This window comes from Erpetoichthys calabaricus, chromosome 10, assembly GCF_900747795.2.
Source record: "Erpetoichthys calabaricus chromosome 10, fErpCal1.3, whole genome shotgun sequence".
NCBI lineage: Eukaryota > Metazoa > Chordata > Cladistia > Polypteriformes > Polypteridae > Erpetoichthys > Erpetoichthys calabaricus.
In genome coordinates, this window is record NC_041403.2 from 120,432,179 (window position 1) to 120,454,199 (window position 22,021).

The 22,021-nt window shown below is 37.1% G+C and overlaps 1 protein-coding gene across 1 annotated transcript in view; it reads left to right on the top strand.

The window, feature by feature from the left end:
- Positions 1-22,021, top strand: part of sycp2 (synaptonemal complex protein 2) — a 176,403-nt gene that overhangs the window by 11,530 nt on the left and 142,852 nt on the right. The window contains exons 5-6 of the mRNA XM_051932457.1: positions 2,876-3,127; positions 3,184-3,398. Of these exons, the coding sequence (XP_051788417.1) occupies positions 2,876-3,127; positions 3,184-3,398 (467 nt within the window). The remainder of the gene's footprint in view (positions 1-2,875; positions 3,128-3,183; positions 3,399-22,021) is intronic.

Sequence of the window (22,021 nt, forward strand, 5' to 3'; positions counted from 1 at the left end):
GCTAAGCTTGATCATGGTACACAGTCATGTTCATAAGTATTTGGACAGTGACACAATTTTCATAATTTTGGTTCTGTACTCCGCCATAATGATTTGAAGTATAGACATTCAGCTTTAATTCAAAGGGTTTAACAAAAATATTGTATAAGCTGTTTAGAAAAGACAGGCATTTTTTATATATGCTCTCCCTATTTTCAGGGGCTCAAAAGTGTCTGGGCAAACTAACATGATTATAAATATAAGGATCATTTTCAGTATTTGTTTGAAAATGTTTTACAGTCAATGACTGCCTGAAGTCTGGAACCCATGGCCATCTCCAAGTGCTGGATTTTCCGTACTACTGTTGCTTTGCCAAAGCTTTACTGTAGCTGTCTTCAGTTGCTTCTTGTTTATTGGAATTTCTGCCATCAAATTTGTCTTCAGCAAGTGAAATGCATATCCAATTGGGTTGAGGTCAATTGATTGACTTGGTCATTGAAGAATATTCCACTTCTTTGCTTTGAAAAGCACTTGGTTTGCTTTCGCAGTATATTTTGGCTTATTGTTAGGATGACGCTTCACTGTACAGATATCAGTTTTGCAGCATTTGGCTGAATCTGAGAAGATAATATAATCCTATACACTTATGACTTCTTGCAGAAGTACAAGGATGAATTCCTATGATCAAAACACTAGCGACCCACTTCCATTTGCAGCCTTGCATGTTCATACCCAGGGGTGTGGAAATCCAACGCCCGACTCGTCCGACAAGGGTAAATTGACTGTCGGACAAGCATGGTTTTCTGGTTTCAGTTGTCCGCGGACAAGTGCAATTTTCTGGAGAAAAAAGAATTACAGTAATCCCTCCTCCATCGCGGGGGTTGCGTTCCAGAGCCACCCGCGAAATAAGAAAATCCGCGAAGTAGAAACCATATGTTTATATGGTTATTTTTATATATTTTAAGCCCTTACAAACTCTCCCACACTATTATAAACATTTCACGCACAGTTATACAGCATAAACCCTTTGTATTCTCTTAGATATTAGGTAAGATTCGTTGAAATTATGTATGTAAACACAGTTTACATACAGCAAAACCTAAATATTATTTTAAAGATATCGAGCGTCTCCGATATCATACGTTACAGCCATTACAACAGACAGGCCACCAGCAATAAATACGTACAATGCAAGAAAAATTGTATACAGTAAAATGTGTGTACAGTGACACTAAACTATGTACATGTAATAAGTACTGTACGTAAATAATTAATTCTGGTTACTCACCAACAATGACACGACGACTTGTCCGATAATGATGAGTTTAATTTTACTGCACAACAAAGGATAGCGTTACAGCTCTTCTAAAGGAGCCTCTTCAGGCGACTGTTTAGCACTGCCGTTGTTCTTCTTCCAGCACTCTTCAATCCAAATCCCTAAAGCAGATTTCATCCAGACTACTGCCTTATCACGTCCCCTTGCAACTCGTTTTGCGCCCTGATTAAAGGACACTGCGGCTGTAGATCTTATATGCTTTTCCTCCTTTTTAAATAAAAAGAATCTTGGACTCATTGATGCTGTAATTGTGTCCTACAGCGGTGTAGCTGTTTCCTTCCTTCAACATATCCAAAACTTTTACCTTTTCTGCAATCCTGAAGCATTAGCAGTAACGTGCATTAATGTTGAATGAGTGAGATGAGACTTCCTGGTTAATGCAGCACTCTGTTGCTGAGCCAATCAGCAGCACACAGGAACTTAACTGCATGCTCTGATTGGGTAGCTTCTCAGCCATCCGCCAATAGCGTCCCTTGTTTGAATTCAAATGCGTCCCTTGTTTGAATTCAAATGGGCAAATCAACTGAGGAAGCACACGTACTGTAGAAACAGACATCCGCGAAGCAGTGAAAAATCCGCGATATATATTCACATATGCTTACATTTAAAATCCGCGATGGAGTGAAGCCGCGAAAGACGATGCGCGATATATGCAAGGGATCACTGTATATGTGCTGTGCAGGGCACATTTTTACCATTTCAAATTTTAAACACCTGCGTACGTACCTCGTGTGGAAGCAGTCTACTTAGGCATGTTCATGTCTTCAATATTGTTTACAAAATGACGGCTGATTTTTCAAAGGGGAATCACTCTTACAGTCTTACATAAGTATACTACTACTTACACTATTATATATATACTACTATTATATACTATTATATTATATATACACTATTATATACTACTATTTACACACTTGGAGATGCGGTCATTTTTTTTTCATGCCGACATTACGATGTAATCTGATGATTTTTCATTATAATCGATAACTTTTATATATTATTGATAAAATTCATTGTTTCTACATAAAAATGCGGTCATTTTACTTACAATGCAAATGTTTTCACCACATAACTGCTTGTTAGGCAGTTAATCTTTCCTGAAATTTGCGAGTTCGCATAGGTTGTGATATATTGAGGAGTTAAGAAAAGTTCTTGTTACACACTGTGTGGCGCATAAACTGGAGTTAGCCTACGTCTTTTACAGCATCAAGTACACCTATCTGAAAAAGTTTGAAGACACCATTAAGTGCATCTGCAAGTTTTATTCTTTTTCACCAAAGAGACCAAGTGAGCTGCAAAATCATGCATCAGTTTTGAATGAAACCTTGCTTATGCATTCAGAAATAAAAGCCATCATATGAGTATCATCAAAGTCCAGAGCACTAAAAGCTGTTAGCCAGGATTTACATGTAACTGTTACCCACATGGAATAGATGCTTTCCACATCAAACAAGGCAGATGAACTGGGACAGGCTAAAGCCATCCTACATGACCTCAAGCAAGTAAAATTAATTAAGTATCTATATCTGATGATGGATGTACTTTCTGCTATTTCAGCCACCTCAACTCTTTTCCAGAGCAAAGAATTGCTGATATTTGAAGTTAAGGAGGTCATTGGCACCTTGTACACCAGATTGCATGCCATGACAAAGGAGCTAGGAGAAAAGTTTTATAACCTGTTTGAGAAGGAGTCTACTACATTTGATGGATACTTAAAGCTGTCTGGTGGTTTCAGAGATTTTTGTGAAGACAGAGATGTTCATGATCTCCTGGAAAGCATGGTTCAGTATATACTTACCCGATTCTCTGGTAAGTATATACCTTGATAAGCCTCCTGTGTCAGATATGAGGGTGTTTGATTTCAGAATCTGGGCACACACTGTCTGAACTGAGCACTTATGGAAACTATGAAATCAAGAACTTGTGTCAGCAGTATAGTGATTTGTTGACTGATGAGGAAGTTAAACATGCACCACCTGAATGGCAAGCACTTAAAGTGCAGATATCAATGCAACAGCAGTACCATCCACTTGCTGTCTATACCTCAGTTCTGCAGAGGAAGGAAGAGTCTCTAAAGAATGTTAGTGTGCTGATCTCACTGTTTCTTAACAGTTTCTCCTTCCACAGCTTCTTGTGAGAGATTATTCTCCAATATGAATTTAGTAAAGAGTTCTCTAAGAACCCGCCTGACTCAGGAAAACCTTCAAAACCAGATGTGCATTGTTGTTGCTGGCAAACCTTTAGAAGAGTTTGACCCACTACCAGCTGTGGAATTCTGACTGTCATCTGGCAACAGGCACATCACTCATAAAAAACCTGAAAAGTCATCAGCATCCACTTCTGCAGGACCATCAGTCCAGGAACCATGCAGTTCAGCTCAAGCAGAAATGAACAGCATTCGGCCCATGCTGTCTGAGATGGTAAAGATTCTTGGGGGAGAAGACGTTGCAAGACAAAAGCTGAAGAACATAGCAGAAAATGAATCAGGACAGTGTTCTGTTATGTAACTGTAATATGTGAAACAGAACTAGTGTTGCTATAATGAAGGCATTGTTTATTAGTGAGTTCAAATGATAAGGGAATCTTTTACATAATGTTCTAGAGCAAGGTGCCAAAACACTACTCCCTGAAAGAACTTTTTTCAGTTTTAAAATGGAAGGCAGTTTTGGTATCAATAAAAGAGATCAGAACAAATAAACTATTTTTCACTTTTGTTATTTGTTTATGGGCAAGTGAATTTAACTGGTGGACAAGTGGATCTTCTAAGTTTACTTGTCCGTGGAAAAGTAGAAAAAAATTTGATTTCTACACCCCTGATACCATAAAACTGCCTCTACTATATTTCTCAGATTATGTGGTATTCATCGGACCATGAGCCATTCTTTCTATACTCTGCTCTTTCCACCTTTATGGTATATATTGATCTTGGTTTCCTTTGTTCAAAGAAAATTGTTCCAGAACTGGACAGGGTTTTAAAAATGTTTTTGGCAAAGTCTAATCTGTCCTTCCTATGCTTAAGGTTCACCAGTGGTTTGCACCTTGTGCTAAACCTTCTGTGTTTACTTTCATGAAGTCTTCTCTTGGGTGTAGACCTTGGCAATTATAGGTGTTCTTCATTTGGCTAAATGTTATGAAGAGGTTCTTCTTCACCAAGACCATAATTCTGCAGTCAAACAGCGTAGTTATTATCTCCTGTGGCTTTCCAGACCTTCTGGTGTTTGTTGAGTTTACCAGTATGTTCTTTCTTTTTAAGTATATACCAAATGGTTGATTTGACCATTCCTCGTGTTTCTGCTATCTGTCTAAAGGGTTTGTTTTGTTTTCTCAACCTAATGATGGCCTATTTATACTTGCATGGACAGCTCTTTGGACTTCCCATTGAGAGTTCACAGTGACAGCTTCCAAATGCAAATTCCACACTTGGAGTCAATGCTAGACCTTTTACTGGCTCAATAGTTAATGAAATAATGAAGGAACTGCTTCCACCTGGCTATGGAACAGATTGTCCGTCAAATGTCCATATACTTTTGAGCCTATGGAAATGGTCGGACTATGCAGAAAAATAGCTGTCATTCCTTAATGGCTCATACAATATTTTTGGTAAACCCCTTAAATTAATACTGTAAGTCTATATTTCAATCACAAAATCATTACTTAATTTGAAATTCTTTGTGGTTCGTATAAATCCAAAATTATGAAAATTGTGTCACTGTGCAAATACTTATGGACCAGACTGTATGACCCTGATGCTGAAAATTATTGTAAAACTTGGAGCAGTCAGTGTTCTGTATCAAGTGCAAGTTGCTTCAAATATGGACCTAATATATTAATATTGTTATATGTTTAAACATATTAATTTGAAATGTGATACTCTAACCGCAATGGTGATAGCTATTTTATTTTTTGTATTTTTTTTTTTTTTTACATGTTGATCTGGTTTGAAAATGCTAAAAAGTGGTGGATAGAAGGAGGAGCTCAGAAAAATGCAATTTTATTGCACCTTGCTGAGGTCTTTTTTGATATTATTATGGTAAGCTTTTTACTGACTGCCGCAGTACTGAATATAATTTTAACATATACTGTGTGTAGCTGCGTTTTCCCAAAATTACCAAAGTTCTACAGCTTTCGTTTGCTTCATGGCATTCTAGCAATAGTGTTACATGTTGAAATGATTCCACAGACCAAATATCTTCATGTTTAAAAGCTTTAGTAAAAGTTCAAAGTAAAACAGTTTACACAAAATAGAGAAGAAATAGATATTGCAAAGTAAAGTTCTATTATAGATTTATATCTTGTTTTGTTTCTTTAGAAATAGTTCAACTATGTAAGCAAACTTAAACCATCAGATGTATGCCTATCCCATTCACAAACTGCAAATAGGTCTATCAGTCCATGCTAGCAATGAGACTAATTCCAAACACACACTGTATTAGTGATATAGCAAGAAAGTTCTTTCTCATATTAACTTACGGCAGTAAGAGGCTATACCATAATCTATAACTGTGAAAGAAAATTATATTCTGTTCTATTTAAGCAAACACTTGTATGAGTTTAGCTTAAAGCTTTATCTGTCTAAGATTGGTTCTTTCACTGTGCATTCCTAACAAAGTTGAGAGTGAAGAGGGAGAAATAAGTACTTCAAGTGACACTTTTGAATTCTAAAAATTGAGAGGTTTCATAGAGTTATGGTATTCCACCATAATACTGTATATGCTTGCTGGAAGCTCTATCAAGATTGACAATCTCAAAGTTGCTTAATCCAGTTTAGACATATGGTTGGGGGTTCTTTGAGTTTATTCTGTCAACACTCGGCACAAGGCTGGAAATAGACTTGTACAGGGTACAATTTCATCAAAATGCCCTCCCAACACAGTTGCACTTACACATGGATGAATTTGGAATCACTAGGAAACCTAATGTGTATGGTTTTGGGAATGTGGATGGGGAAACTCACATGGACATTATCTGAGGTGTAGGAATCAAACCCTAGATGTTAGCTGTAAGGTGTGGCAGCACTGCAGCACCACTCTCCATCAAGATCTACTAAGATTATGTTGTGCAATAATAATGGGTCTTCAGTCTAACTTCTTACGTGGTGACTGATGATGTTATACAACACCTTTCCTAATTAGAAGTATGTTCCTGTTTTTTAGTTATAGCAATTAAACACGTTTTTTAAATCTTTGAATGTGTATATTCTATCCAGAGGCCTTATGGAGTTAAAATGATTTGTGACTTTATTGTATGTTTATGTGGTTTATGGTCAGATAGTGGTCTATGATGGTGCAATATTTAGTTTAAAACAGTGCACTATTTTACAAATATACAAAATCTCTTCTTGAGATGTCCATCCCCTCCACATACATACTAATACCACTTAACTACTAAACAATCTTTAACAGTAAAGTAATTACAGTCAAGGATGTAAGAAATGGTTGTGAATGGTTATTAGTTTGGGAAAAACAGTTATTAAGGTGGTATAGATCACATAAAGGACTGAATGGTTTTGTTCTGCCATTATATTTGCTTCTTAAATAGATTAAAGTGTAGGTTGTTTCTCACTTGCGCAGTCGTGATTACTGACAAAACATGGCCGTTTTTTCCTTCTTTTTCACTGTTTTAAAATGCCAACTTTTACACATACAGTACATATGTGGCAGCAGCCCAAAAACTACTCCGTAAAATCAAACCTTCATGTTGCATTCAATATGTACTGTGGCATTTTGGATAGCATTACCCTTCTCTCCACAGGCATATTTAATAAACACCTTAATAAATTGTCATGGTCATATTTAATAAAGTCTCCATAAAAATCAAACCAACAACTTGCCTGTAATCTAGTCTACTGTGAAGTGTTTAACATTGCCTTTAATTGCTTTTAGCAGAAGTTTAAAAAGCTCAGTGTTGCTTCTGCAGTTTTTGTTCTAATTATGTAAAAAATTATGCAAAATATGTCCCAAAAATAATTTATTATATTAAACATGAGTATGTGTGGCACTGCCTATTTATTTATTGGCGGTTTTTGAATTGAATTGTTGAATTGAATTGAAAATGTGCCTTTTTTTTTTTTTTTTTTTTTTTTTTTTTGCTATATAGAAAACAATTATACAAAAGACAAACTACATTCTACCTATGCAGCTGTCACATTAGTGTTGGTAGTATGCACCTGAAAGCAGAATCAGTACTATAGCATCCCTGATAATAACCACTACTTCCCCTACACCATGTATAATGTTTGCTAAAAGTGATGTAGTTATTTTTTTTTTTTGTTTTCGACAAATGCAGTAAGCAGTGAATGGTTTTATTTTTATGTTTTAAACAATAGGTTGAGAAAAATGAGTATTACATTAACCTGTTGTTATTTTTCTGTAGCACATTTCTTTTTTTTCTCCCCTGTACACTTATTTTTTTTCTAATTGGGAGAAATGCGATTCACCCTAATTTTATTTCTAGTGACTTTTACTTGAAATATCTGTTGCTTCTTAAAGAAGTGTTTGAAAAAGTTTTAGCTCATTTGATGAAGTCGTGACAACGAACCTTTAAAAATGCGCAGTTTGTTTTCAGTTCATAAAACAATTTTTGTAGATTTATTACATAAATGATAGGCATCCCATCAGCCAATATTTTAGCATGCAGTAATTATAATGATACACTGCCTGGCCAAAAAAAAGTCGCCACCAAAAAAAAAAAAGTCACACACTAATATTTCGTTGGACCGCATTTAGCTTTGATTACGGCACCCATTCGCTGTGGCATTGTTTCGATAAGCTTCTGCAATGTCACAAGATTTAGTTCCATCCAGTGTTGCATTAATTTTTCACCAAGATCTTGCTTTGATAATGGTAGAGTCTGAACGCCTCTCTTCTTACCCTGATACTCCCATCACTCTGGAACAGGGTAAATCTGACCACATGACCTTCTTCCATTGCTCCAGAGTCCAATCTTTATGCTCCCTAGCAAATTGAAGCCTTTTTTTCCAGTTTGCCTCATTGATTAGTGGTTTTCTTACGGCTACACAGCTGTTCAGTCCCAATCCCTTGAGTTCCCTTCGCATTGTGCGTGTGGAAATGCTTTTACTTTCACTATTAAACATAGACCTGAGTTCTACTGTTGTTTTTCTTTGATTTGATTTCACCAAACGTTTGATCGTGATCGGCGATCACTCAGGATTTTTTTCCGGCCACATTTGTTCCTCGAAGACGATGGGTCCCCACTATCCTTCCAATTTTTAATAATGCATTGGACAGTTCTTAACCCAATTTTAGTAGTTTCTGCAATCTCCTTAGATGTTTTCTCTGCTTGATGCATGCCAATGATTTGACCCTTCTCAAACAGACTAACATCTTTTCCACGACCACAAGATGTGTCTTTCGACATGGTTGTTTAAGAAATGAGAAGCAACTCATTGCACCAGTTGGGTTTAAATAACTTGTTGCCAGCTGAAAGATAATCGCCCATGCAGTAATTATCCAATAGGTGGCTCGTACCTATTTGCTTAGTTAAATCCAGGTGGCGACTTTTTTTTTTGGCCAGGCAGTGTATATAAAGAAAGCCAGTGAATAACAATTTGAACTTCATTCAATCAATTTAACATGAAAGCTGCTATTCTTTTAATTACCAAATCTGTTGTATTACATAATCTAAAATGAAGTAAGCAACAGTATAAATGACTGAACACAGAATATTTGGGAAGTGTGGTAGCAGTTTCATTTATTTTACAGTAGTTGCATGACATTATCATTTTGTCTTTTTTAGGTGTAACTGGATGATTTAGGACACAGAGTTGTACTTTTTGTGCTTAGTTGTTTATATTTAGAAAAACATTCCTAGCAGCAAGTAGTAGTGCTGGGCAGTATACCGGTTCATACCAAAAACCGTTTATTTTTGTTATGATATGGATTTTTCTTATACTGAACACCGGTTTAAATAGCTTAAACAACATTCTGAATGTGGCGGCAGCGGGAAACTGTTTAAGGGGGGGACCTTTTTCACTGCTGCACTGCTAAACACGCATGCAATTGAGTACATGCAATAGTGGAGGTATTGAATGGTGAAAATGGACAGAGAACATTCCGAAACTGAAGCTGTAGCAGATGATAAAGTTGAACATGATGACACAGAACTTTTGCCGAAAAAAGGAGCCGTGTCTGTTGTTTGGAGATACTTTGGTTTTAAAATGTAGGATGTGAACCATTATGTTCAAATGTGTGAATACTGTTTCTATACTACTGGATAATACTGCAAGCCAAGTTGTACTTTACTGTGTAATAGTGTGATGTCATGTTGACTTTATTCTTGACATTTCCACTTTAATTGCAACGCTTATGACGAGAATACATTTCTACTTTATTCTTGCCATTTATGTCGAGATTAAAGTCGACATGTTGACTTTATTCTTGTAATTTGTCATTAAAGTAGAACATCGTAAACTAAACTTCATCTTAAAATGAATGTTTAATTTACTAGATTTTCTCAAACCCTGTCATAAGTTATGTAGCACATTAAATGCTTTGTGTTAAGTGTTCCCTGAGCCATGTCAATCGCTACGTGCTTCTTAAACTAACTTCCTCTTGCACTAAGAGGAGGCGCAGGCAGCGATCTCCACACAGAATACATTAATTTCATGATATTCCCGTTCCCTGAACATTTAGAATTCTAAGATAAATACTTGATATAATTTTCATGATGAAATGCATTAAAGCATGTATTAATCATGTGGGGGCATGGTGGCGTGGAGGTTGCACTGCTGCCTCGCTGCAAGGGGGTCCCGGGTGTTCCCTGCCTTGAATTTGCATGTTTTTCTGGTGGGGTTTACTCGGCGTGCTTCAGTTTCCTTTCAAAGTCATGTAGGATGTGGGGTTTTGTTATGCTATATTGACCCTGCTAGCGTATGTGTTGCTTGTATTCACCCTGCGATGTGCTGGCACCACGTTCAGGATTTGATCCTGCCTCGCACACAGTGCTTGCTGGGATGGGCGCAACCCTGAATGGTTGGCATAATTAAACTTGTATAACAAAGTTCTGAACACTCCGTGGTCTAAGTTTATAATTTCACAAAGACGTTTATCTTGTGGTGATTGGTTATGTGGAGAAAGATAAAGGAAAGATAGGAACTGGGGGTTTGGTACGTAAGAGACAGCACACATGCAATAAAGAAAGTCCACTCAGAAGAACATCCATTGAATTCTGTGTTCGTGTCTCCGACCACCAGATCACGAACCCAACATTTACACAATATTTAAGTTAAACCTGTTCGATACCCATTCATGCATCATTACTTTTTTTTTTTTTTTTTTTTTTTGGGAGCCTCATCACACTTGCCATTAACTTCTCTACACTGAATGTACACCTGGGGACCCCTTACTGCGATGGAGCAGCACTACCGCCACTCTACCGGGCATGTTTAATGCCTGCTTTAATGCATATCATCTTGAAAATATCAAGTGTTTGCATTCTAAATTTTCAGAGAGCAGGAATATCATGAAGCGAGTGTATTCTGTGTGGCGATAGCTGCCTGCGCCTCCTCTTAGTGCAGAGGAAGTCAGTTTAAGAAGCGCGTAGCAATTAACAACTCAGTCGGGGAACACTTAACACAAAGCATTTAATGTGCTACATTAATTTATGACGGGGTTTGAGAAATCTAGTAAAATAAACATTGATTTTAGGATGAAGTTTAGTTTACGACATTCTACTTTAAAGACAAAATAAACTATGAGAATAAAGAGGAAATGTCGACTTTAATCTCGATGTAAACGGTGAGAATAAAGTGGAAATGCCAACTTTAATCTTGACATAAACATCGAGATTAAAGTGGAAATGTCAAGAATAAAGTCAACATGTCGACTTTATTCTTGACATAGTTTTTTTTTTTTTTCTTTTCACTGTGGCCCTAATATGCTTCCGTGGGGCTACACCACAAATAGCGTTATAAATGCAAGTTGCAGTTTTATCATTTATGTAAAGTAGATAGCTTAGCTTGAAGCAAGGTCCATATTAATGCAATTTGCCTTAATAATAGTTCAGTTGGTAAAGATGTCATCACAAAGTTGCACTTGTTTTATTTTATTTTTATTTGGTGAATACTGTGTAATGCACCTGGACTTGAAGTCTTGAAGTAATAGTGCAACTTTCAGTAATAATACTATTATTTATTTTATTGTTATTATTAGTTTAAATATTATGCAGTGTATTGATGGTAAAGTTGTTTAAAAAGTCACTTTAACGTGTCAGTGGACCGAGATTGTTAGCATTAACAGAAAGTATAGTTGGTTTACAAAAAATATTTAGTATTTATTCCTTTTCTAAGACCTATTCAGTGCAATAGAATTTTTGACAAGCACCTCTGGATATTTTAGTCTAAATTCCTCTTTGGATGGTTGAAGATATGTTGCCAAAATTATAGTTTAAGTTGTTTGCAAAATTTGTTCAATAAAAAGGTTCTATATTTTGACTGCAACTGTCATGCAATGTGATTCCTTCTCTTCATTAGTGCCACCCCCTTGAAAACTATCACTTTATGGGGCCATGCAAACCTGTATTAATACTTGTGTGCACATTAAAGTGTTTTTTTGTACAATGCTCATGACAGTGGAATAGGTTATTCTTAGCAAGTCTACTGCAGTAATTGCAGTGGAAAATGTGGTTAACATCCACTCATGCATGGGGAAAAAAAATACTGGTGAATACCGTGAAACCGGTATATTTTTGAAAAATACCAAAATATAGAATTTTGGTCATACCGCCCAGCACTAGCAACAAGTAATCTGAAATGTTATCCTTGTTTCTATTATCAATGTATTAATCAAATTAACTTATCCAAGCAGCTGGACTTAGTTAATGCCTTAGAAGAGTACCTTGAAAAATAACTATTATTAAGTTAAGAATATTCCATTCATGAGCTATTCATATATGTTAAGATAGCAAGCACCAAGCTTTGAAACTCAACCTCATTTGTGGGCAAGACTGAAATGGATAAATGTGACTGTTTGGCCTTTACAGAGCAATATCTGATTTCTGATTAATTGTTGCTGTTTATGGTCACTTGGTGAGATTTCCTCTATGATACTTTGTCAAGGGAACTATTGTTTTTTTTACCAGTGTTGATTCATGTTTAGCAGTGTTTAGCTTTTTCAGACCTGCCTAATATTGTCATTAATTTTGGAGAGCCAGAGCCTAACTTGAAATACCATACACAAGAAGCAGCTTTGTATGGGGTGGAGGTATAGTACAGGCTGCATTCTCTCTCTCTCTGTTCATTGAACACATACCAACAATCTTTAGAAAAAAAATTTATTTTCACACCAACATTACAGGAGTGAACAATACAAAATAAGATATTAACTTAAAATCCACCATTACTCTAACATATTATATGATTTTTTTTATAAGTAATCAGTTGTTGTTGGGCCATGTTGTGTGTATTATGAATTTAACTGTCCCCTTCCGAGAATGGCAGGAGAAAATACTGGCTAGCCAAAGTAACCCTCTAGCACTTTCTGAAAAACTAAAATGTTAATAACTTCAAGACAGAGTGGCGTATTCTGTAGCTATGTTTGACAATGATGTTGTAGTGTTAATAGAAAGTATTTTGCAATGTTCAGCGTGAAATATAAATAAAATTGAACTTAACTGCTGTCACATTCTCATATTACAGATGGTTTATGAAAACAATAATGAAGGTATGTATTTTGAATATATCTGCTTTTGTTTCTTCATTACTTTATTTTCCCCCCATTGTTTTGATGTCATAATTTAAAATGAACTTTCTTAGACATTATACTACAAGAACTAGTTTTGTGTTTTGGTGCCCATGCCATGAGCATTAAAATTTGCGTAGTGTATGATGAATTAGTTATTTATACTGCATGAAACAAAATACAATTCTGAAATGTGCCTTGGAATACAAAGATAAAGTCTTTTGTATTTTCATAGGAAAAAAACAGATCATTAAAGTCTTTCTGCATCGAACGGGACTGCTAATTGCAGAGCAAGATATACACATATCCATACAGAAGGAGGTAACATATTGCAGAGGACATGTGCAAAATTTATTTCATGGTATTTATAAATGCTGTAACTGGCTTGTCTCATTTTTTTGGTTAATGGTAGGCCATACAGAGGCTAAACATGATTCTGGATAAAATTTCAAAAGAAAACAAGAAAGATTTGTTTTCATCTGCAGAGATTTTGAATGTTATGTAAGTAACTCAAAATGTGTGGTATCACTCATCATTAATTATTATAGAGTTATACAGTACAGTGTTATACATAATATAAAAAGTAAAATCTGCTTGTTCTGTGAATTATAAATTTGTTGTTTATGCATTTGAAAGCTGCTAAAGCCACTTAACCAAACTTAAGGATTGATCTTATTAAGTGTTAAAACATAAACATTTTAATCTTTGGTCTGTCTATAATGGTGAAAATTATCATGGAAACGGACTATAATGATTAGGCCAGGTCCACTCAACCTCTGCTGTACTTCCTGAAACGTCTGGAAGATTCTCCAGTGCTCCCAAACAAACTTAGTGGGAGCATGTTCTGTGTTTACCCATTCATTCCTTTTCAGAGAGCTATGTCTGTTACCCCTTCACAGATAGGATTGTACCTGGGCACCTTTCTACATAATGAAACTAGTCGTTCCTCTTAATCCAAAGAAATTCTGCTTCAAGACTTCTGGAATTTTTTTTTTTTTAACTTTTCATGCTCTTTTGGGAATCTATTTTTGTTCATTTGTACCCATAACCTTTTTCTTTAGAGCAGGAATGGGGATGTAGACCAACTGAATTCCTTCTTCGCCACCACAGTTCTTTTCAGTTTCTGTAGTATGGTTTGTAGTGCACTGATCTGTGCATCAGCTCTGCTAGCCTTTTGGTTCTTGAACTCTTCTACATAGGACAGCTGCTTCCCTTTCACACACATAGAGCAAGTCCATTTTGTACAGGAGAGAAAACTAATACCTTATAGTGGTAGTTTCTGATTCGAGCTTTGTCACACCCTGCTATGAACTGCTCTAGTGCCTGTTGGAGAGTAAAGCCAGATGAGGGCAAGAAAATTATATCCTCTACCAAAAACATAAATGCAACTTTGAGGTCCTCAAACTGGATACTGGATTATTCAAGTCTTAAAAAGCAAAGTAAAACTAAAAAAATGCTGAATGCTGATAGCCTACAACTAAGTAAAAACTACAAAATGAAATAATAATTTTAAGTTTTTATAGTTTCATTCTATTCATGCTTTTGGCCTAATCAACAGATTACAAGAGGACACTGTTTTATAAGTTTAATGCCGTTTACTTTATAGTTGTCATGCATCTTGAGTAGTAGTCAATGTAATACATGAAACACAGAGCACACTTATAAAGCAAACTGCTATTAACTTTACCAGTCAGTTATATACACACACTGATAGATGCTGTGACACTAAAGAATGTCTGAAAGATGACCAAATAATATGATAATTTTATGATGACAATGCCAGGAAAGAATACTATGAGGTTAAAAAATGCTGTTGAGTTTTTCTCAGCAGTCATGTGTTTTTTTTTTTTTGTTTGTTTTTTTTTGTTTTTTTAATTATTTTGAAGATGTTTCAAACTTGTATTACCAGAAAACTACAGAAAAGTTAATTGGATGGGTTTTCCTGTTCTCTACGATAATAAACCTACTCTGCCAAAATGCAAATGTAATTTTCCACTAAGCCTGAAAATAATGCTTTGAGCTGTGCTGCTATAGCTGTTATAGACCGTGCCATTCCTGTGTGACTCGTGTTCACTTTATTTTCTTCCTTGCCAAAGGCTTTATACACTTTTAATGTGCACTTTCATGCTGGTAGGATTCTGTCAAGTGAGTTGTATGCACAGATGGTATATGTGCTCTCCCTATCTCATCTACTTTGCAGTATTAAAAATGAAATGAATAGCTGACCAATCCATGTAATAAGGATGTAATGTTTTGCATAAATTAGTAACACACAGTTTGGCATATTGTTTATAATGAAGATGTAACGCAGAAGTGGCAAAAAGGCAAAAATAAGTTATGTGAGGCTTCATTCTGCATCTGAGCGTCACATAACCACCAGTATATGGTTCAGGGCTGATTTTATCACATAGGGCAGATTTCACATGGTTGATGCCACATTCAACAGAACATATTTCTTTGTTTTAGTCCTTTTGCATGATTTACAGACGACAGTGTTGTTCACAGCACATTCATTTTAGTTTTGTTTTTGTTTCGATCATCCAGCTTTCTTTTTTTCTAATTTAGACTTTTTTTTTTTATTTCATTAAATATTATGAAACTATTTTTTTTCGTTAACGATGGACAGTGCCATCAGTGCAAAATCACAAAACGTAAGAACATTTTATTGAGGGAATCTCACTGCCATTTTATGCAGATTTAAATTAGTCACAGAAAATGTTTCTACATGCTGAACAGCACCTTTTAATTTTTGAAAGGCTGAGAAAAGTCCTTTGTCACCCAAATTCCTGCTAACCTCTACATATGCACAGATCAGAGCAAACTAGGTAGCTGCACTGTTTGGTATGGTTCTTGTAATATGGTAGAATAAAGGTTCTACAGTAAAAGGTCTAAGCTTCCCAGTTCATGACATAAAATTCTCACCCACACTGGACCTTTTGTAATGAAGTGTTTGAAGAGTGGACCTTCTTCTGTCTCGGATCATACATATTCCAGTAACAAACTGTTTGCTCCCATGTAATTAGGATTTAATACTGAATGCCCCTTCTTCTGTCTCGGATCATACATATTCCAGTAACAAACTGTTTGCTCCCATGTAATTAGGATTTAATACTGAATGCCATACCAGCGTTGCAATTCACCCAGGCCTATCACCAAGACTCCACTACATACTGTAAGCACCTACACTATCTCCTTTCACACTATTGATTCAATTTTACTGAAATTTCTCAGTTACAAGTGTTGTGTGACTGTTATTTGTTTTGTTTGGTAAATGTTGTTTTCTAACATTTTTTTATTTTGGTGCAGTTTCATACTGAATTTTATTTATATATTGCTAAAGTTTAATGCTATTTCTATCTATTTTTTTTACTGTCATTGTTCCATTTACTGTGCTATCGCTGCTTTTAATTTTATCCTAGAAATCCTATATAAAATGTAACTAATAAGGAAGTATTGTAAAATATAGAAATATGCAAACAATTGTACTGTACCATTAAAATCTCTAATTAGTTGTTTTCTGTGTAGTAAAAAAAAAAAAATCATCTTTAGTCCAGTTGTATCTGTTTATATAGTTCAGCAATATGGGAAGTTGAATATTATTTTGCAGTAGATGCAATGACATTAGCTATGGAAAATACATTTATAGTTGAGTTTCAAGTACAATAGAAAGTTTCAGTAAATTAAACATACAGGGGCATTAACTGGGAAGAGAGGGAATTTGTAATGATGCATTTGTCTGTATACATTAATTAGAACATGGATGGTTGGAAGAGAAAATGTTTAATTCAGTGGCTGCATTATATTGAAGTAGTATTCTATTATAGTGGATAGTGTTGCATCATTAGTCTGGATTTGAATCATGAGCTGGTCACTGCCGTTGTGGAGTTTGCATATTCACCAATAGTGTACACAATATTTTGTATTGTTTAAGTGCACCAGTTTTTTTTTACCACATTGTAAATTTGAATGCTAGGTTGATTAACAACTCCCAAACAGTCCAGCATTAATGACTGTTGAATTATTCAAGGGTGGAATTCTGAATTGGAATAAGTGGGTTCACATTAAGAACATTTACTTTTTTTTTGTTTTTTTGATTTCTTTAAGGGGACGCTTAGGGAAACAAATAACTGTCATTGGGGGTAAGTAAGGGCAATAGACTTTCTATTTATACTACTTAATAATCCTTAATATGCAAAGTATGACTTATGTGTTTGCTCTTTAAAATAAACACTAATACCAAGTCTGAACAGTAGCCCACTCAATGAATTGCTGCTGTATTTTTAAGATTATGACTTGCAAGTCTGCATAACGGAAGCATTGTGCCGAATGGCTACATCTAAGCAGAGGCAGAAATTAGCAGATCAGTGTTTCAGCATGGATTGTGCTGCCAAAGCATTCAAAAGGATTAAAGACTCCACATTTGAAACAGTAAGTTTTTCTAATGTAATTTTAAAACTGTAAGATTAATAATAGTAGTTTTGTATTTCACTCATTTTAATTTACATTGCTTTTAATTCAGGATTGTCGAATATTTCTTAATCTGATAAATGATCTGCAAGGAAACGAGAGAAGGTATTTCTGAAGATTTTCTTAGAATTAATGCTATTATTCATAATATGTCTTTAGATTTGCTAAGTATAGCATTTTGTTTTTTATTTTTCAATATTAAAACCATTAAAATGCTTACTCTTTTTTTTTTTTTTAATAGATAATGTAAACTAAATCTTGTTTTTGTAAATTGATTATTTTCAGTGTTTGCACATATCCCTGCATTGAAGTGTTGCTGGACAAGATAGAGGTTAGTGAGTTATATTGCAAGAATAAAGGATTAAAAAAATTCTGACATCCAGGAGAACTGCACTTTCGATAGTATGACATTGTGGCAGCTAGAAGTTTTTATATGTTAAATATATAATCAGGAGATACATTTCTGTCATAAACGTTTTTCATTCTTCAACATATACTGATAATCGGAAAAAATACTCCTTTATATTGTTTTTACAATGACTGTGACCGTGTCCATATAATTTTGATAAAAAATTCACCTTATTTCTTTTCGCTTTTTAAATCACATACCATAAGCTGCAACATTACCTTTGCTCGAGAAAAGGAAAGGATAAGTGTATTTGAGGGCTTTTTAAAATTATTTTTATTGATTTTAATTAGAAACATAACATTCCATACAATCAAGAGAAATTTAATAAATTAAAGCAAAATTCAACCCCACCCAAGAGAGAGAGGAACCAGCAACTGGGTATCCTTTTCTCTGTAATGGAAGTTTATTCTAAAATGTTGTTGATTTAGATCCTGCCGTATTTTAAAGTTTTGAACAGATCCTCTAAATGAGAATCTATAGAACATCAGTTACCCACTGACTTAGGCGTGGTGGGGTGGGATTCTTCCAGTTGAGCAAGATAAGTCTACGTGCTAGTAGTGTAGTAAAGGAAATTAGTATGTTTGTCCTTCTCCATGTTAAGCCCTTCTGAGAGTACACCAAACACAGTTGTTAATGGATTAAGAGTGACTAGCCAACCCGCGGCGTAACATACGCCGCATAATTATGTATTGATGGGTGAACACTTGCTGAACGACACAGTTGTCCAAATGGGGTGGGTTTGTGGATACCACTGTGAGTGAATGAAAAGATGGACCTCTGGAGAGAGCAACATACAATTGTCCGTGACTGAAAGCGGGATCGTCTGTGACGATGGAGGCCACGCTGGTGAAAGTTACTTCGTCGGTAGGGATAAGTTTCAGCACTTGTTCATTAAGGTGTAGCGAGTCTTCGTTGTTGACGCTTAATATAGCTTACGTACTGAGTTGTTCCGGAGTCACAGTCGAGAAACACTTTGTTAATGTCTTTTAAGCACAGGGGAAAAAATGAACATGTGAAACATCCATAATGTAATAAGCCACCAAGAAAAGTAACATTGCAACAGTGCACGCTACGATCCGATCGCTGTAAACAGAAGTGAAAACAAAATCGAGGCCGGTGCATTCTTTAACTGCCTGGTAGTGCTGCTGTTTTGCAGTAAGGAGACTGTGGAAGATTTTGGGTTCGCTTCCCGGTTTCTCCCTGTGTGGATAGCGCTTTGAATACTGAAAACACCGGTATATCAATGTAATGAAGTATTATTATTCTTATGCGTCCAGCGCTCTCCCACGCCTGTATGCGTGTGTGTGTCGCTCGCTCTCTCTCGCTCGCTGCACGTGTTCCTGCAGACATACCAGTAAGTGAATGAAAAGATGGAACTCTGGAGAGAGCAACATACAACTGTCCGTGACTGAAAACTGGTTTTGGCAGATACATGCACATCTTTTTGAAAGTTTGGCCCTGTGCCTTATCAATTGTCATCGCAAAGGCAAATCTAACAGGAAATTGTCTTCGTGTTAAAGTAAAAGGCAAATTATCCGCGACAAACTGTTTTACACGCTACATACCAACCCGCGGTGTAGTATACGCCGCATAATCACGCCGCTTTTTTAATGTTTTTTTAAGCAGAGGGAAAAAATTAACATTTGTAAAATCCGTAACGCCGCTTTCAGTAAGTACAATGCACACGCGTTTAATTTGTCAGACACTTTTTGCCAGCAGTCTTTTCTGGTTTGGGCTGCTTTTGCAGTGTTACCGCTTGTGCATATTAAATCTTGAAATCCTTCGACTAACTAATTAACTAACTAACACCCACCCAGCTTGTGAGAAAAAAATGTGCCCGTTCTTTCATCATTTTGTTGCAGCCTATCAAAGACTTGCTGATCATGTTTTCTGGACTCAATATACAGTGGAACCTCGGTTCACAACTATAATTCATTCCAAACCTCTGGTCGTAAACCGATGTAGTCGTGAACCGAAGCAATTTCCCCCATAGGATTGCATGTAAATACAATTAATCCATTCCAGACCATACGAACTGTATGTAAATATATTTTTTTAAAGATTTTTAAGCACAAATATAGTTAATTATTACACCATAGAATGCACAGTGTAATAGTAAAAACATTGAATAACACTGACATAAACACCCAGGCTCCCTGCTCAGCTGCATGGCAGCACGGGAGCCTCCCCAGCCCCCCCCCTCTCTCAGCAGCACGTGAGCCTCCCCAGCCCCCCCCCCTCTCTCTCTCTCAGCAGCACACGAGCCTCCCCAGCCCCCCTCTCTCTCAGCAGCACGTGAGCCTCCCCAGCCCCCCCCTCTCTCTCTCAGCAGCACACGAGCCTCCCCACCCCCCCTCTCTCTCTCTCAGCAGCACACGAGCCCCTCCCCCTCTCTCAGCAGCACCCGAGCCTCCCCAGCCCCCCCTCTCAGCAGCACGTGAGCCTCCCTAGCCCCCCCTCTCTCAGCAGCACGCAGCCTCCCCAGCCCCCCCTCTCTCTCTCAGCAGCACGTGAGCCTCCCCAGCCCCCCCTCTCCCTCTCTCTCTGCAGCACGCGAGCCCCCTCCCCCTCTCTCAGCAGCGCGCGAGCCTCCCCAGCCCTCCCCCTCTCTCTCTCTCTCAGCAGCACACGAGCCCCCACCCCCTCTGTCTCTCTGCTTCGGGCATTTCTCCCCTGTGTAGTGTGTGAGCGAGTGAGGAGAGAGAGAGAGAGCAAGCCAGTACGTTAACAGTGAGCGAGAGCAGGCTCGAAGGCAATGTGTTCCTGTGGTATAGCGGGTCCATAGCTCCCCTTCAAAAGGCCATTTTTAATCAGGCGACTGACAGTAGTGGAGTCAGGCACAGAGAAAGTCAGCTGCAGAGAGAGCGTCTCGACTGTTGCAGGGCCTGAAGCAGGTGAGACGCTAATGAAAAAGAGGCACAGGGCTTATTGGTTTTTAAAGACTGCTTCCTTCATTGTGTTTTAACTTCAGTTTTAAAGGATTGCGCGGCTCTCTCTTGCGCTGCCTGTGTGTGCCTCTGTCTCTCTCTGCCGTTGCCTCTCTGTGTGTGTGTGTGTGTGCGCCCCTCTGTCTCTCTGGCGCTGCCTGTGTGTGCGCGGCTCTCTCTATCGCGCTGCCTGTGTGTGAACCAAGGTTCCACTGAGGTTGACTAATGAAAAGTCAACATGGCTCAGAGCTGCAAGTGTACTGTGGCACAGACAAACAGAAATGACGGCATGTTTCCCTTGGCGTCGCGTCCGAGTTGGTGGGCGTGGCTCTGTGATTCTTTCGTTGTATCCAATGGTCTAAGAGTTGGTGGCCGTGGCTCCTTCCTGCGTGCGCCATTGGCGTCTTACTTGTCGCGGTTTAGTGAATCCACGCCCCTTCCGGTGTGCTTTCCATGGTCGGCTACTTGTCTTCTGGCTTAGTGAATTGTATATATAGATTGTGACACCAAGACTGTCTGATAGGCATGCAAAGATTTTTGTCCAAAATGTTGTTAACTTGGTGCATGCCCAGAACTTGTGGCCCAGTGAGGCTAGAGCTAGATTGCAACGTTCACCGGTTGAATTTTGCCCTGGAAACATTTTGGACAATAAATGCGTTCGATAAAAGATTTTAAGTTGAATGACTGAATTTTTTTGCACATGTAGACCTCGAATATATTCAGTGCATGGCTGCCTTCTACTCCTTTTTTTGAAATATTAAGTGACAGATCCTTTCCTCATTGTACTCTGGGGTGGGCTTTTACTTATTTGAATAGTAAAAAAAAAAATTAGTTGTATATCTCAGATGTATTGATTTTAGACAATGAAAAATAGCTTTTTTCCATATATGTAAATAAAATCATAATACTTTGTTTGAATTTGCTTGTCTTTTTATGTTATGTTTTGCACACTAAAAGAGAGTTTCAGTCCAAAATAGTCAAAGTTCATGTAATTTTGCACGCGTAAAAATCAGCTTAAAATCTAACATGAGTGTGGAAGGTGGGATTGGTGTGATGGAGGAACAACGCACAAATCTCACATCACTTGAAAATTGTCTGCTTTCATGAAATGTTGTATTTACGTTATGGTTCATCAAATTTTAAATATAAGCTTCATGGAGTTTCAAGATTTTCATTAGTGTATAGCCAACACAACAAAAGCATC